Raw genomic sequence first — 17,366 nt, 5'->3', positions numbered from 1 at the left:
GTCCTGCAGGTTGACCTTGCTGGCTGTGACAGCTGAATGGATGGTGGACAACCATTGCGTCTTGAGCCTTGTTCAAGCATAGGCACCAACACCCTGTGTGCCATCATAACAAATCACCAAGAACCTCTGAGGTACACCGTCCTGCTTACCTCCCTGTGATGGTGTTGACATGAAATACACATGGAATCACTTTGTAGACCACCAAGGGTGGTGTGGGAATATTTGCATGGCATTCTTATTACAAGGCTACATCCTCCCCCCATTAAATGGTTCCATATGCTTTTTGAACTTTTAGGTCAATTTCTAAAATAGTTTTTTCTGTCTTTTTTTTTTCTTAGCCAGCTGGCACAGCCCTTTTTTCTTGTGTGTTTATTGCTTTGTCTGCCATTGGCTCTGAAACCAAATCATCTAGCTAGTTAAAAATAGTAAGGTAAGACTAGTCAGTGAATGGCGACATGGGGGACCCCTGAAAGTACATGGGTCTGGGACATCACTTTGGATAATTGTTTAAAAGACTTGCTTTTTTTTTTTAAATTAATATTGATTCTCAACACTTGATGTTTTCTGATTTTGAAAGATGACAAAACCTCTCTAAAGTGTATGATCTACCTCTTCCATCTCATTACTGACAGGCCAAAGTAGGCATCTGTCTCAGGGTGCCTAAAGCCCCAAGCCTGAGACCTTATCGGAGAATGTGTAGCAGGCCAAGGGATCTACTCCTTAAACTTGAGTCAACTTCCATTTAAATTAGGGCCTTGACTGTGGTTCTCATTTTTCCATTCTGAAGGACGCTGCTGTATCATGTATCATAGCAAGAAAACGAACACCCACGCACTGAATGTTTATTATGCCAGATTCTGGATCGAATGCTTCATATTTATGTTTCATCTTATGGAACTCTCTCTAATTAGACAATTTTCTTGGTATTTCTAACATAAGGGATCTTGAATGAAAGCATTCTTACAGGGAAGTATGAAGTGCAGGATCCTAGGGCTAAAAGAGAAGAATTTAATTTTTAGATTGAAAAAGGAGAATCTGGGGAAGGCTTATTGCTAAAGAGCTCGGCCTATACACAGTGTTTACATTTGTAAACTTTCTGTAAATGAGAGATTCCCTTGGAGACAAGCATGTATGTTATTTTTAGTTGAGGCACTGCCGTCAGCTGTAAACATGCTTGCAGCTCAGCTGGTCTTTGCTGTCCTTGTGTCCTCAGTATAATTTACAGTGGCTACGAGAGGCTGGCCAACTATCTTTTAAAACATGCCCACTGTCATCTTTCATGGGAAGTGTGCATGCCTTAAATTGCAGAAAGTATTTTGGCCTGTTAGGAAGGTGAAACTGTTAAATGCTCTTGCTGTTTGAACATTCACCTTCTGACTGCTTTTCCTCCAGGCAAGGTCACCAATCAAGGCTCTTTGCTTTCACACCCTTCTAATCCCACCACAAATCGATTCTTCACAGTTGTCATCTTCTCCTCTGTCGCATATATGTGTTGGCTGTTTGTATGCACGAAGTATGGTTATGTCAGTAATTATCTGTGGGACCCTGGACTTCTGAAATGTTTCCATCTCTTTGGGTTTGATTTGCCTTCTGTAAGTGATAAATTGGACCAAGCACTTGCTATGGCTCTGGGATTTACTGGTGTTCATCTCAGGGTGGTCAACAACCCCTGAGATCTCTAGTCCTGGCCTTGCCAGCAAATGATCTGAGGGCAACCTGCTTAATCACTCAATGCTTGGGCAGTCCCACACTTTTTTTTTTTTTTTTTTAGTCCCACACTTTTAAATAGGACCACGTACCCAGCTGTCTGCCCTACCACCACAAAATGGAGTGGTTGTTAATGAGCAAAGTGTGCACAAGGCACCTAGGCACTGGTCAGAGGAAGGTGCTCTCTATAATTACCGCAGTTCTGGAATGGTGGGGCTGAGCATTTCAGGGACTGCCTGAATGACCTGGGTCTATTTTCATAGCAGTCATCTGCCCACACTTGCCTGCCATATATGGAAAGATTTGAAACAACATCAATGAACAGGAATCATAACATTTCCTATCCACTGACTCCCCTACATATTACTTAGAGGAAACCTTAAAGGAAATGGGGCACTGTTCAAGAAATGAGTGGTCTGTAGACTGTCACCCTGCAGGTGGAGAAATCTGAGTTAAGATGATAAACGGTCTCAGATGGCTTTCTGGGTTGGAGCCTAAGGTCAGGTCCACAAGTCTGGGTTGTTAGGAAGCGTCACAAAATGCAAAGAGGATATGTGAACCATAACATAAAGGGCAGTGGGCACAAGGAGCCCCTTCACTTTAAAGTGAGAGCCCGCTATGAATTCCATTTCTTGGCTGAGTGATTTGGGCATGTTCTAAGTCTTGGTCTCCTTATCTAGAACTTGGTAATGGTTCAAAAAGTACACATGTGTAAACTTGTTTTGAAAATTAATGAGACGGTACCTAGCACTGAGTATAGGTCATTTTAAGGAAAACTAAACTTGCATCCAGCCTGCAGGAACTGAGGGCAAAGTAAACCATCTGAGAAATCATACACTGCATCGGAAAGCAGATCCTGAGTTAAACAGAAGCCAAAACCAAAGCAGCAAAAGCAGTGTTTCAGCCGATCCCTAAAGCAGGCTGTTTTACTGACACTAGAAAACAAAGGGGAAGTGTGTGCTCTACTCTTAGTTACACGCGTCAAGGCAGGGTAATGTCTACCCTTTTCTTTGGGTGAGCATGGTAGGGGTGGTTGGGGGTAGGGGTGGGGTGTCAGAAAACCAAAACAGGATGCTTGGTGAGTATTTAAAAAAAAAAAAAAAAAGCAAGGAAGTCAGAGGAAGGGGAAAGACAGGTTTCTGAATGGAAAAAAGAAAAAAAAAATGAAGACTGGACCAGAAAACAGGAAAAGGCTTGGTATGAATAGCAGGAATGTAGTTGATTCAATGGCATGGTGACTTCACTGGCTGCACAGTTACTCTTGGTGTCTGTGAGCAGGAGGCCATGGATGGCATGCTGTGATGACCTTTCTGCCTATTCCCTGCTGACTGGCTAGGAGGGATTGCCACCTGGGGACATATACATTAACACTGCTGCGGCTCATGGACAACTCAGATATGTCAGTGAAAAGCAGAATTTTAAAAACCTAGGGGAACAGTTTCTTCCTATATTATCTGACTTCTTACAGCATTGTGAGTGGAGTGGATTTTAACACTCCAGGAAATGGTATCTCCTGTTCCTTTGTGCTGATACCTTCAAGACCCCAACAAATGACAGCCAAGAGTAAGATAAGCTCCCAACCCTGCTAACTCTCCTGCCACCATCAACAGGTCCTTGATCATGCTGGAAAATGCATGGGGTTTCTGTAATATATATTCCTAGGTGTTAATGATAGTTACAGCATTTGTAGTCAAATGCTTCTGTTTCCATTACTCAATCCTTGGCTAACTTATTATTAAGACCTCCAAAACATGTGATTCCAGTTCAGCCGAGTACTTAAAGTCACTTAGTTACAAAGAGGTAAAGCTGAGGCTTTCCTCCTCTGAACACATATTCACCATCCTGAGAGACTCAACAGTTCAACTCCTATGTGGATGGTAATAGCATTGTCTTGTGTCTCTCTTTAGTAGCCTACTGCTAACACTGACATGCCACAGCGATTACTCTTTCCCATTGAATTTATGGCTGAGAAAGCTGAGTTTCCAAAGAAACAAGCAGAATTATCTTCCGTGCAAAGGATATCAATGGGCTGAAAAACATCACCAACGGATGGGCTGCTGATCATATGATTCAGAAAAAAGCCAAAGAACTATCATTTGTTGGTGAAAAGCCACAAGTGGGAATACAGATACTGCACAATATATTCTAAAGCTATTTTTCTAAAAGAAAGAAATCTAAAAGTCGTGCAGAGAGAAGGATGCATTTATGTATAAGTTCCTTGAATTAAGTTCTCCTGGAAAGCATGTCCACATTTTTGAACATTCATTTACATACTCACTCAACAAACATTTGCTAAGCAACTACATATGCTAGCCCATATTCATTTATAGATTTTTTTTTTTAAGTAAAATGCCCTAAGTTTGGATCTTAAAAGAAAGTTCCACCTGGAGTTTCCAGATAAATTCTATGATACCCTGTTGTTTGCCCTGGTATCCATGGCAACAGCAAGGCCTATTCTTCAAATTCCCTCCAGCTTTGGCTCTGGGCCCTAGTCACGCCTTTATTTTGACCTCTGTTTTGTCTCTTGATGGGAGAAGTGAGAAAGAACCCTGCTTTGTCCCATGCTATCTTTCTTTTTCTTTAATTTTTTTTTTTGCTTCCATGTTCAATATTGAAATATGGATGGACTTTCCAAACTGCTAGTGGCAAATAACTCTAGGAGAAAGGGCAAAGGGTATAAGAACTAGATGCCTCCTTGGCACATGTACAATACTGTTTCCAGAAGTAGCTGCACTATATACATTTAAATAGCTTCAGACTTTATTTAGGAGCTTAATCGTTTACTGTGTTGTGCAGATCACACTTTTAGAGTATAGCTTGGATCTATAAGAATAGCTTTATCTATAGCTTTGTGTTTCTGTAATCTATAGGTGTGTAAGAGCATTGCTGTTTTTATCACTGGCAAAGGCCCTTACTTGGATTAAGTACAGTATTCTTTGGTGACTCTAGAAATCCTTTTATACATTGAAAAGAATTTTGGGTAGGACAAGAGTTTTATGTTGCAAATTTAAGGCCCTGTTTGAATCCATGAACCAACGGATGCATGTGTTTTCAATCTGACATGACTATATAAGACACCCACAAAAGAGCAAAGAAGGGATGTATGGATCCAAGATTAGCAAAGTCAACTTTGACTACAGAGAGACTTTCATAAATGGCTCCCCCCAACTTCTGCTTATCTTTAATTTCATGGCTGTTAGATCAGCTGTTTTCTGAATAAAAGGGTAAAACTTGAGAGCGCATTTGTAATAAACTACTACACAGCTGAGGATGCTGTTTCATTAACTCACTTGATTGGTTTCAGGTTATTGCTGTGTTCGACTTCGCCCTAGGTAAACACAGTGACACATCACCACCCAGTTTACTTCCTAAATTAAGCACTGAGTCTTTGTGTTTATTTGGAGGTATGAACACTAAGACTTAAGCACAGGTGACTGACATAAAGCCACACCCTGACTTAACACCGTGTCCTGACTTGGACTGAACTTTGATGAAGGCAACAGTCTGCCTAGGCAATGTGCTGTTTCGGTTGCTCAGTTCCATGTTTCTCCTTCTCACCTGCTGCCCTTTTCTTCTAGCCCTCACTCTGAATGTATGTGCTTCATGCCCTATGTCTCTGACTCACACTAGCCTAGTGTGGGGAATAAGGCTGCTCTGAGGAGTGAATTTGCTTTTCTGTATTAGGACTCATGTATGTAAGTATTTCCTGACAAATTGTTTTATTTAACATTACTAGTCTAGACCCAAAACTTCGCCAGGAGAGTGACTCTTGTAAGAATTTCAAAGCTGATGATCGTGTTGCAGTCAGTGATTTTAGTTTGAAGTGAACCTATGAGAAGCCATAACCATAGAGATGATCTTTTATACCATTGGTTCTCAACTTTCCTAACTCTGCCACCCTTTCATATAGTTCCTCACATTCTGGTGACCCTCAACCATCAAATTATTTTCATTACTACTTCATAACTTCAATCTTGCTACTGTTATGAACTGTAAATATCTGTGTTTTCTGATGGTCTTGGTCAACCTCTGCGAGAGGATCGTTCAACCCCAAATGGGGTCAGGACCCACAGGTTGAGGACCACTGTCTTATATGGAGGCATTTCTATTTGTGTCCCATCATTATGCTAAGGAAAGGGCAGCCTCTGAGGTTTGCAGCTCTTTATCTCTGGAGTGGTAGGATCCAGGGAACCACTATCTTTTCCAAGTCCTTGGGATAGTATCTTCATAAAACTATCCATTCTCTCTTTAAAGACCCCTAGTTACAGGAGCCCAGTTCCGTTGGAGAAGCAAACAGTTCAGAGTACCTTGGACTCTTCGACTTCTTTTATTTATTTGAAAGAATTCCCATAAAGCTTTCAGTGGCCCAATTTTTTAAAAATTAATTAATTTATTTATTTATTTATTCATCTTTGGAACAGAATAAACTTACTTTCTTCTTTCAGCCATCTAAATACTGCTAATAATAGCTATAACTATTTACTATGCTAGCGACACCTTTAAGTCATATATGTTAATATAGTTCTCAGAGGCAGCACAAGGAAGGTATGCCACTACTATTCTCTATCTATCAATCTATCCATCCATCCATCTATCTATAACCATCTATTTATCTATTATCTATCTATCCATCTATTTATTACCTATCTATCTATCTATCCATCTATTTATCTATTACCTATCTATCTACTTATCCATCTGTTTATCTATCTCTCTCCTCCTCCCTCTGGAAGTCAAAGTTTAAAGTTTTTAAAGTTTAAATTTAAAGTTTAAAGTATTAGGTAATTTCTACCAAGGTTTGGTAGTAAGTAGCTGGGCCTGAATTCCAGGCCCAGCAATCTGTCTCCAAAGAGCAAGCTTTGAGCCCACACTATGTCACCTCCAAAACTCAGGTACTTGAATTTAGGTCACGCCTTTCCCATAAAGGATTTTTGCGACTTGGGAGTACTTTATTCTTATGATAGGTACAGCTAGACTTCTTTCTAAAGGGGCCCATGGTGGGGTTTCTTTGGGATCTGGAAGATGACATTATCTCTTCCCTTCTATGCGACAGCTTGCTCTGCTGATTCCACACCCTGCTGCCAAGCCGTCAGAGAAGGGCACTCACCTGTATGTACGAACATGTGCTTGACGTAGTTCTGTTTGGCTGTGAAAGTCTTGTTGCAGAGAGTGCACTCATAAGGCTTTTTGTCACCTTGCCCACTGGCTGTGCTGTGGCCTGCAGATGAGGCCAGGGGCTGTGGCGCTGGCAGCTGTGCAGTAAAGGTGGACAGGCCGGGCTGGGACACTGTCACAAACTGGGTCTGCTGGCCTGTCAGGGGCTGCGGCAGGCTGAAGAGAAAAGGCTTGGGGCCACTGCCCGCGGGCTGGGTAGTGAAGAGGGCTGGCAGATAGGTGTTGCCAGCGGTGCCAATGACCTGTGTGTTGCTGGTCAAGGTCAGAGGCATCCTCAGGTTGCTGGTGAGGGTTTCTGTCTGGCGTAAATAGAGCTGGGTACTTGGCAATGGCTGCCCGATGGATGTGTTGACTGAAGGCTGCTGTAGGACGCCCTTATCGGAGCTGTTACTGACAGTGATGACTGTGTTGTCCATCTCTGACTCGTTGCTTCTCTCAGGAGAGGAGGCACCTGGTTCTAGCTGGTTTGGCTGGGCACTGCTCTCAGCTGGGGCTTCTGCTGCCTGCTCAGGTTGGGCAGGTTCTGCCTGACCGTCCCTTGGGGCTGCTGCCCCAAACTGTTGCTCTACTGAGTCAGGTTCGGTGCCGATGGAGGAGCTGACCCCAGAATCAAAGCTTTCACCTTTGGGCTCGCTCTCAGTGCCCTCTGCTTGGTCAGTGTCTTCTGTGCACTCCTCGGATTCATTGCGTTCTAGGATCTGCACCCTTTGCTGCCCATAGTAGTCATAGTCATCTTCCATTTCCTGCTTGATGTGGATGTTACCCACCAGGGTCTGGATACGCACAGGCCGGGGCTGCTTGCGGCAGTGCGTGGTCTCAGGGGTGGTGGACAGGTAGCGCTCCATTTGCTGGGAGCGCTCATGGATGCGTGTGATCCAGCTGGGGTCTTCCATGTGGTGGTCACGGGGCAGGCCGAGAGCTGTTTCGTGGTGGCTGACCACTGCACCACTGTAGAAGGAGCGCTCGCCGCTGCCATTCTGCATGGAGCAAGCGTAGAGTGCGGAGTAGATTCGGTCCACACTATGCTGTGGGTGGCTCTGCAGGTAGCCTGATTCCGTGTCACTGCTCTGGCCAGATGTGCCTGACTCTGGTGTGCCTCTTGGTGTGTCCTGGCCAGAATCCTGGATGCCTGGGAACACATCGCCCACGTTCTGTGACACGATGCGAGTGCACTCATCTATGACTGTTTTGATCTGCAGGATGCTGGCGGCTGTGAGGATCTGCAGAGCTTCCGACTGTGAGACTCTCAGCACACCGCTGTACATGAAGTCAATGAGCTTTTGCACCGACTGTACGGACACCACCGACGGGATTTCGATGTCGCTGTAGCCCAGCAGCAGCTTGTCTTGGAAGAAGGGGCTGCCGGCTGCCAGCACGCAGCGATGTGCGCGCAGCATGCTCCCGTGGATGCGAACCGTCACGTCACAGAAGTGGCCACGGTTGCGCTGCTCGTTGAGGGTCTCGAGCACGGAATTGCTGAAGTTGTGAAGGTTGATGCTGTGAATGCGCTCGGTCATCCCCTTGCAACTGATGTCACCTGTAGTTTAGTGAGGCAAACACAAGACAGGGCACACAGTCATACATAGCTGATGGCATTTCTAATTCAGGTCTTAGAAGAGTAACGCTAGAACCACCCACCCGGCAGATGCACACAGGAGAGAGGAGAAAGCTGGGGATACTGCACACACAGCCTAGGCAACTAATGCCTTGAGTGCCCCCCACCACCCCTGGACTTAATATCCTAGCTATTTTGGATATTGCATTCATATGGATCCACAAGAAATTCAGGAGAATCGCTTCTTGGCCTTTTGGCTAAGATCAAGTGTGAAGAAATTCAGGCGATGTTTTCTGAAAGGATAACCAGATGGGTTGTTGCCTGCTATTCCTTTAACTGCAGCATGGTGCGAAGATGCATTGTAGCCCAGGGACCACTCCACCTGCCTCACTCTGGACAGTACTAATCCCAAGTCTTCTGGGAAACTTGAATTCCTGCCCTCAAGTTACGGACACCTCTTATTCTATCAGTAGGTAGCAACGATACCCACTTCCTGGCTGCTTCTGTAGCTCTTCTCTCCTAGCACCCTTGACAGTCTGCGCACTCTCACGGATGGTTCTGTGAGATTCGGATGCTGCTGCTGCTGAGGAAGAGATTTATTTCCTTGTGTGTTTCTTGAGACAGGCTCTCACTGTGCCACTCAGGCTGTCCTGGAACTCACAAGTGGACCTGGCTGGCCTCGAACTCAGATCTTCCTGCCTCTGCCTCCAGAATTAAACACATACTTGTGTCACCACTCCCAGAAAGAAGGAATGTTTTGAAGGCCTGAGTAGATATGCTGAGTCGGATCATGCTAGGTGGATCACATTTATCATTTAAGATGGGCGCTTAGAGTACATAATTAGGCCCGGAGAGCAGGAGTACACACACTGGAGGTAGTGCAGAAACTTAAACTGAGCAGTAGGGTGTTTTGCAGAACTTTTACACTGTTCCCAGAAGGGAGACAATAATCTCTGTGGAGGCTCTGCTCATCTGACCAACTGCCACCCCTATGTTCCAGACTGTCTACACAGGTGACCATGTTGTTAACACCATTCCATACTGAGAAGAAAGCAGATGGCTATGGCACAGTCCCAGGGATTTCCCGTTTTTCTACATCACCCCTCAGACGTCTCTGAAGAATACCTTTCCATGAGCCATTCTTCAGTCAGAACCATACTTGTAACTTCACAACTTTTATTTTGACAGAAAACATGATTGGATTAAAGGGTGCCTAAAAGATCAGTGAGGAGCACTTCCGGTTCTGTCTGTGAGGGCATTATCATTGATTATGAAGGGTCTGAGTTAATGAATTGATTAAGCCCTTCATATATTTCATCATAAGATGCTATATTAGGGGGAGGTGGTTAAAGGTCAGAGGTACAGCTTTGTTGGAGGAAGTAATCATTGGCCATGTGACCTTTGGGACTGTATCTTGCCATGGCTTCTTGGATTCTCTCTGCTTGCTGTATATGATGAGCTTATCTCTGTGTCCTGCCATCTATTTTCATTACAATAGGACCAAGAAAAAGCATGGGTTGAACTTCTGAAACCATGAGTCAAGATAAATCTTTATTCCCAGTGCTAGGTTTTTGTCAACTTGATGTAGGCCATAGACACTAAGGAAGAGAATCCCAATTGAGGAATAGCGTCCATCAGATTAACCCCTTTTCATGGGACATTTTCTTGATTGCTAATTGATGGAGGAGAGCCTCACCAGCCCTGGGCAGATGGTTTGGGGTAGGAAGAGAAACGTGGCTGAGCAGGAGCTGGGGAAGCAGTTGTCTCAGCCAGTGTTCTATTGCTGTGAAGAGATGCTATGACTAAGGCAACTCTTATGAAATAAAGCATTCAATCTGGGCTTGCTTAGAGTTCCAGAGGTTTAGTCCGTTATCACTGTGGAGGTACACAGGCATACTTGGTGCTAGAGAAGTAGTTGAGAGGTCCACATCTGAACTGGCAGGCAGCAGGAGAGAGACACTGGGTTGGGCTTGGGCTTCTGAAAGCCCTTCCCCAGTGAGACACTTCCTCCAATAAGGCCACACCTACTTTAACAAAGCCTTAGCTCCAAAGGATTATCAAATAGGGCCACTCCTTGCCACCTAAGCATTCAAATACATCATTCTATGGGAGCCATTCTTATTCAAACCAGCTCCTGCTGGTTCTGCTGCAGTTCCTCCCAAAGGCTTCTTCTTTCCTATCTTCTTTTTTTAATTGAAAATATTTTTTTATATATAATATATTCTGACCAAATTTCCCTTCTTCATTGCTGCCTTGGCTGTCCTTGGTACTGGCCTCTAACCTGTAAAACATCATAAACCCTTTCCTCCTCAAGTTCCTCTGGGTCAGGGTCTTTATCAGTCTAGGACACTTCCTCAAGGGTTGTTTTGTTTGTCTTGCCCCATATCTGGCAACAATGGTGAGAAAATTATGACTACATAGCTATCAGGTGAACAAAGTGGCCCGCACAGTACATTCTAGAACATCAGTTGTAACTTAGGTCTCTGTTTTGTAGTGAGCAACCCCAGAGGACCTGGGGAGTGCACAGCAGGTGTGTCTGCCTCTAGGCTTCTTTCTCCTCTGCTTTAGAACAAGGGCCTGCTCAGGGAAGTCCCTGCTCTACCCTACTTTCTACCTGACCCCTCTCATGACCCTCCAAGCATAACAAATGCTCTAAGCTCTTGTATCATTCAGTGATGCAACCTCTTTCACCTTCCATCAGATTTATTATGTGCCTGGAATACTGTATTATACTGTATTTTTCATGTAATCATAAAATTCTAGTTGCATATATATATGTTATTACAAAATATATCCCTAAATGAAGATACTAACAATTCAGGAATGGCTCTTCAGGAATTGAGTCAGTAGATCATGTTCTAACATCTTGCTGAATTTTATATTCTAGATATATGCATTTATAGAAGGAAAACGATAAGGGCAAACTTTTCTTCAAGCCTTATTATCTGTCAAACACTGTCCAAACCACTCTATGCATATTATACCATTTAATTCTCAGAGTAACCATGGGGAACAGGTTGTATTACTACTATCCTCACTTATACACCAGGCTGAGAAATCATGCAATGTGCTCAAAGCTACACTGGTAGATAGTGGTAGCGCTGATATATGAACCCAGGTGGTGTGGGTCTAGATTGTTCTCTTGACAGTTCCACCACGACATCACATGTTTTGTCTCTCGATGGGAGCCAGCATCAAGAGTCCATACAGCTGCTCCAACCATCAGCTTTCAAGTTAAAAGTTAAAAAGATTGCTTCCAGCCTTTGGCTTCTAGGCCTCCAGACTTCACTGTAGCTTAAACATACATACATGCATGTGAGAGCATGCAACAGATATCAAGCAGCATAGTTAAATAGCTACATACAGATGGGAGGAAAATCACCATCTCTGGGCAGGAGGGGCTCCTTATTAGCACACTTCTCTTTCTACACAAGTAGAGATTGTTGTTTCTGTTTGAGGTAAGAGAATGTTATGGCTCTAAAAGTTTCTACCTGACTTCATCAAAGTTCTATACAGCAAGAAACTAGCAGAGTTGGGATTAGAATCCACATTTCTTGGTGCTCTGAGGAGTGGCACTTTAATTACCAAGGATCTTGGACCTTCCTCATTTAAGAGAGAGAGAGAAATAGTATTAAAAACCTGTTTTATCTTACATATTCACACATGCACGCATGCACATGCACAAAAACAACTTCATGAGAAAAATCTGCTTGTTTGACTGAAGATTTAGCCAATCTCACCAGCCAGGTTATTTGCTAAATAGTCCATATGAGTCTAATATTATCACTGTCATCAGTTTCACTGAACACCAGAGAGGCAAATGTAAACCCAAGTGCAGATACAAGCCGACCTTATCGGCCATCTGGATTTGTATGGACAAGACTCTAAACATCTCCCTGAGTACACTTGGCCCCCACTGCAGTGAGCTGCCATGAAAGGCTGGCTTCTCTTTCGCTGGTGGTGGTACAGATGCGATGGAGAAACTTTGCCTCTCCATTCAGGCATGCCTCCTTCCTCCAGCACACAATGCAGAGGCAATTCCTTTCCCAGGCTTGCTTTTATTTTTAACTCCAATACAGTGGGAAAGTTTCTGCCACAGTGAGGCAAAGTCCAGGCTTTTGTGAACATGTCCTTTTCATCCAGTGGGCATTAATGTATAGATTCCAATGGAATACATTTGAAATAGCCTACTGTAGATTTGTCCCCCATTGAAAACAAATCTTGATTAGATGGTATTCAAGAACTGTATAGGAAGGAATGGTGTGAAAATGCTAAGTCCATTCTTTCTAAGATTGGCACTGAATAGGCATCTGGGCTATTCAAAATAAGCAAGAAAAAAACCCCAGACACCCCAAACCAACTAACCTCCCTCCCCAGGAAACCCCAACTCTTCAAAAACTACACAACTTTACATAGATTTTTGTGTACTTGAAAATGCCACATTGCTCGCTTAAGAAAGCCCATAGTGGCATGAGAAAACTGTTATTAAAGATAGATCTCTTCATATTTTCTTAAAAGAATATCCTACCCACCTGGCTTTGTACTAGAGTAAAAAAGTCAGTCTGTGATGACACTCCCTGGGAACATTCAAGAAATTGTCCTAAGGACCGTGAGGATGTAATTATTCCAAGTGACTGTTCCCTGAGCACAAATGATGATGCAGAGGCAGGGCTGAGTCCCCGAGGGGAAATCTGCCTGAAGAAATGGGCGGTCGAGGGCTCGGTGGTGGTTTTATAGGAACTTTGCCCCTGCCTGTCCTGTAAGCTGCAGGGGTCCAGGGCTAGGACTTAGCATGAGAATGAAAAGCTGCCTGAGAATCAGAGAAAACGGAGAAGAAAGGGAACAGCAGGCAATACAATCTTTTTTAATTAGGTGTGAAATCCAGTTCTTTCTCAGGCAGGAGAGCAAAGGGATACACAAAACAGAGGAGGGGAAGGGGAAGGTGCAGGGGAGGGGTGGAGGAGGGGGATGGGAAGGCAGGGCTGGAGAAAGGAGGAAATAGCAGTGCTTAAATTAAACCAAGCCAACAGGTCTAAATCAAAAGTAGGGCTCAGAGGAGGTCGGTTACTCAGTACTTGGACTGGTACAGCTAGGGGGCCAGGCTCCACAGTCCAGCCTCAAGCACCATGGTCCTTTTAGTCCTCTCAGGAATGCTGTTCTTACACCCGGGGCTGCTGCCCAAGGCTTTACCTAGCTTCTGGGAATTTGCTCCAAGGCCTTTACGTTTGTGTGGCAAGTGCTTTATCTCCCCCCAGCCTGGAGCTGGAAATGTTTTATATGATAAGATAAACAATCTTCAATAAAAAGTTATCTTTTAGAAAAGGATAGTTAACAGAAACAGTGTAAGACTCAAAGAGGAATGTGGATAAGGTTAACCGAAGCTGCTTAGAATGGAGCTGTGGAAGTTGGGGATGTTGTTTCCAACTGTAGGCAATCGCTGAGTAAGGCTTGATTTGATTTTGGTTTTTAGCAGGGCACATTTCATTTGACAGTTATTAGAAATTTATGGAAGAATTGGGGAATGGTGACTATTTTATGAATGTTGAAATGAGATATTATAGTACAAGGATAAAGCAAATCCAGTATACACTTCCAATTCACACAACAAAATGAAGTGTGCAATACGGTTCAGTTGAAAGCACTATAACCGCCCTCTCTTTTCTGCCCTTCCCTCTTCTTCCTCCTTCCTTCCTTCATCCTCCCCTTCTGCTCTTTTCCCCACTGCCCTGTTCTCTGTGCCACTCTCTTCCATCCCTCCCTCTCTTCTCTAGTCTCTTCTCCCCTTTCTCTCCTTCTCCTCCCTCTTCCCCTTTCCCTCCTCGGTTTCCATCCTCACGATTCTATTCTTACTAAGGTTTATGTATGGGCAACAGGAAAGTAAAACTGGGGAAAAACCAGTTGTTCTATGACACTAAGGCCACCCCCAACTCTAGACAAACGTTTCACTTCTAATTTCTTTTTCCATTTCTAGTCTAATTTCCTTTCTAGTCTGTCTGAAGGCTGAAGAAGGTGGCTTTCTATCACTGTTGGAGTCTTAGGCCCACAGGGAGAAGTCACCCCTGGGAGCTTTGTGGATGGGTCTCTCATTGGCTTTCACTTAGCTCAGGTCTCTCTGGCTTGCCTACTTCAAACCAAGACTGCTGTGATCCCAAGAGGGAAGGAGGCTTTGCTGGCTTCATGCTAAAATTACAAACATAACTGAGTTATGGTTAAAGCTGCTGTGGGGTTGCTTGGATTTTCACTAGATCATTAGTGAAATATTTACTGAGAATTCCCTAGTGTAAATGTGAATGAGCTGAAATCGAAAGCAAATTCATCCAAAGAGACCTTCGCTATTTGAACCATATTAACTAATCAACTTAGATCCCCTTAGCAGGTTGTGGCAACAGCACTGTGCTCTGCTCTTGCTGAAATCTGCTGGTATAAAAAAAAAAAACGATTGTGCTCTCCTGGCTCTGCTTAGAAAAAGGATCCTGGAGTCAAGATTTGGGCTACATTACAGAAGCTGAGTAGACTTCAATATGTGCTTTCCTACTTACAAATTCATCTAGAATTATTATATAATAATAATAAACAATAACTTACTTTACCTTGACTCTGTTTCCTTGTTTGTCTGCTATTATATAAAAACATGTCTTAATAATTACTGAATTGTTAAAGTTAACCTAAATCCTTTTAGGTCGCAGCAAAGTATGATCAAATATCAGTCTACAAGTAATTAATCAATAACTTAGGGAACCAATTCTAAACATAAACTAAAAACTCAGTTTTAGTATAAGGACATTATCTGTGTGCATATCTGGACTTTCCAGAGATACAGAATCAGGAGAATATTAGTATAGACATATGAAAGGGCATTTACTGTGGAAATTGTCTCATGCAATTATGGAGGTTGATAAGTTCTGGGAGAGGTCATCTCAGGCTGGGGGCACCAGGATCTTGGTGACACAGCTCAGTCTGAGCCTGAAAGCCTGGGAATCTGAGAAACACATGGTGTGACTCTGAGGTTGAGGCTGAGTGTCCAGGGACCCAGAGAGAGGGTATTCTCTATGAATCAGAGATATAGGCTGAGGGAGACCATGATGAGGAGCAGGAAGGTGTAACTTCCTTGTGTTTTAGGATGTGTTTCCTAGGCAAACCCAAACAGACCCTGTACTATTTTCCTTTTCCCTTTGGTTCCAGGAAATAACAGTTGTAGCATCTCACCCTTTACCTTAGAAGGGATCTTAACATGCCCTACAGCATAGAGCCCTAGAAATGTCTCTGAGGTACAAGGCCCTGAATTTCACTTCCCACCCTTTGACAATAATTTGCGTGTTAATATGTCCATAGTCCTTGACACTTTACATTCGCCATGCCCAGTCAGCAAAATGCCATCAGTGTAAAGGAGCAGTGGTATAGTTCTGAAAGGAAATGGGATCAAGATCCTTGGAAATTCAACTATGCTGTTGGGCTCGGAAGCTGATACTCTCTTGAGGTAGGAACTGCAGTATAAATATACTGCTGGCCTAGCCATTTGTCTTATGGAGAAAGGGGACTTGCCAGATCATTAGCTGTTTATAAAGTACCAGGGCACATGTTGATTTGCTCAAACAATGAAACTACATCATGTAAATTAATCAACTGAAGTCATCACTTGGCTAAACTTTTAATAATCTATTAACATTCTCCAAGATCCATCTGTCTTTTGCACAGGCCAAATAAAAAAGCTGAGTGAGAATCCCCACACTGGCATCTTGCAAGTCCTTGATGGTGGGATTAATCTTTATAAACCCTCTGGGGACATACTAATTTTATCTATCACTTTCCTAGGAAAAGGCAGCTCTGACCTGCCCATTTGGCCAGGTGCTAAGTATCCCTGTCATAATCACGAATTCCAGAACTGGAGGAAGACACGTAAGATAGATCTGAGAACCAACCATGAATCAGACTAGAGCCACAAACCCCATTCATCACCAGATCTTTGTAAGGCCTTACTCTGACTGAGTAGCTGAAGAGATACTGTACTCTCCTGAATCAGTGTGTAGAGCACATTTCTACTCATCTTATAAGGTATGACTCTTTCTTTCCCCATGCACAGGTGTCCTGGTAAAGGGCTGCCAGTCCCTTTGGAGAAGGACGAGATGAACAGGACATCATTTAGGTAGTAGTGGCTCAGCCTTGCATTCTTTCAGCTCAGAGCTGTGATTCTGTCTGTAGGGCGTGAGTTCAAATTTTCTTCACTTTCTCTGAAAGTTCCCAGTTTATATAGGTCACAGAAGGGTTGGGTAGGTTTCCTGTTGTCCTACAGACTCTGGGATTAAGTAGGCAAGGTAATGGATCTACATCATTTACACAATGTTGCTTGCTGCTCTGGATGTCTATCTACTACTGTAATTACCCACTGCTTGGTCCTTGTATTTCCAGATCCAGTTCTCATTGCATTTACATTTTCTACTTGAGTGACAGGGATTTCCATTCTAAGGTGGGGCTACAGCAAAGCATCATCACAGAGCTCCTCAAAGGCCCTGGGTTGCCCCTTTAATTACTCATTTGAAGAACTGGTTGGGGAAGGGCCTACCTCTGGCTCTCCCATGAGGAAGAGTTAGGCAAATCCACTCTACCATTCCAATCTCCCCAAGCCTTTGCAGTCCTTCCTGGGGCATTTCCATTTCAAGCATGTTGACTCCCTTTTGATGCACACTTCAGCCAAAAAAAACCCAAACAGGAAATGTACCATCTCTGTTCAATGGGCCCATACTGATGGTTTTAGTCTGCAGCAGTCAGGCAGCATGGCTTGGTGAGAGCTCTCAGCGTGCCACAGCCTTCAGGTACCCAGCTCACAGGCTTCCTGCTGCTGAAACATCCACGAAGAAAGTCAACCCAGCTGGGTTCCGTGAAGGAAACCACGAAGAAAGTCAACCCAGCTGGGTTCCGTGAAGGAAAAGAC

The 17,366-nt window shown here is 43.7% G+C and overlaps 1 protein-coding gene across 23 annotated transcripts in view; it reads right to left on the bottom strand.

Annotated features, from left to right (window-relative positions):
* Zbtb20 (zinc finger and BTB domain containing 20) overlaps positions 1-17,366 on the bottom strand; it is a 751,404-nt gene that overhangs the window by 24,867 nt on the left and 709,171 nt on the right. For all 23 annotated transcript variants that reach the window (XM_029470523.1, XM_029470521.1, XM_029470520.1 and 20 more), the window contains one exon: positions 6,815-8,419. In XM_029470523.1, the coding sequence (XP_029326383.1) occupies positions 6,815-8,419 (1,605 nt within the window). The remainder of the gene's footprint in view (positions 1-6,814; positions 8,420-17,366) is intronic.

Source organism: Mus caroli, chromosome 16, assembly GCF_900094665.2.
Source record: "Mus caroli chromosome 16, CAROLI_EIJ_v1.1, whole genome shotgun sequence".
Classification (NCBI taxonomy): domain Eukaryota; kingdom Metazoa; phylum Chordata; class Mammalia; order Rodentia; family Muridae; genus Mus; species Mus caroli.
Note: the sequence above shows the minus strand (reverse complement) of the source record. Positions and strands in the feature narration are given on the sequence as shown.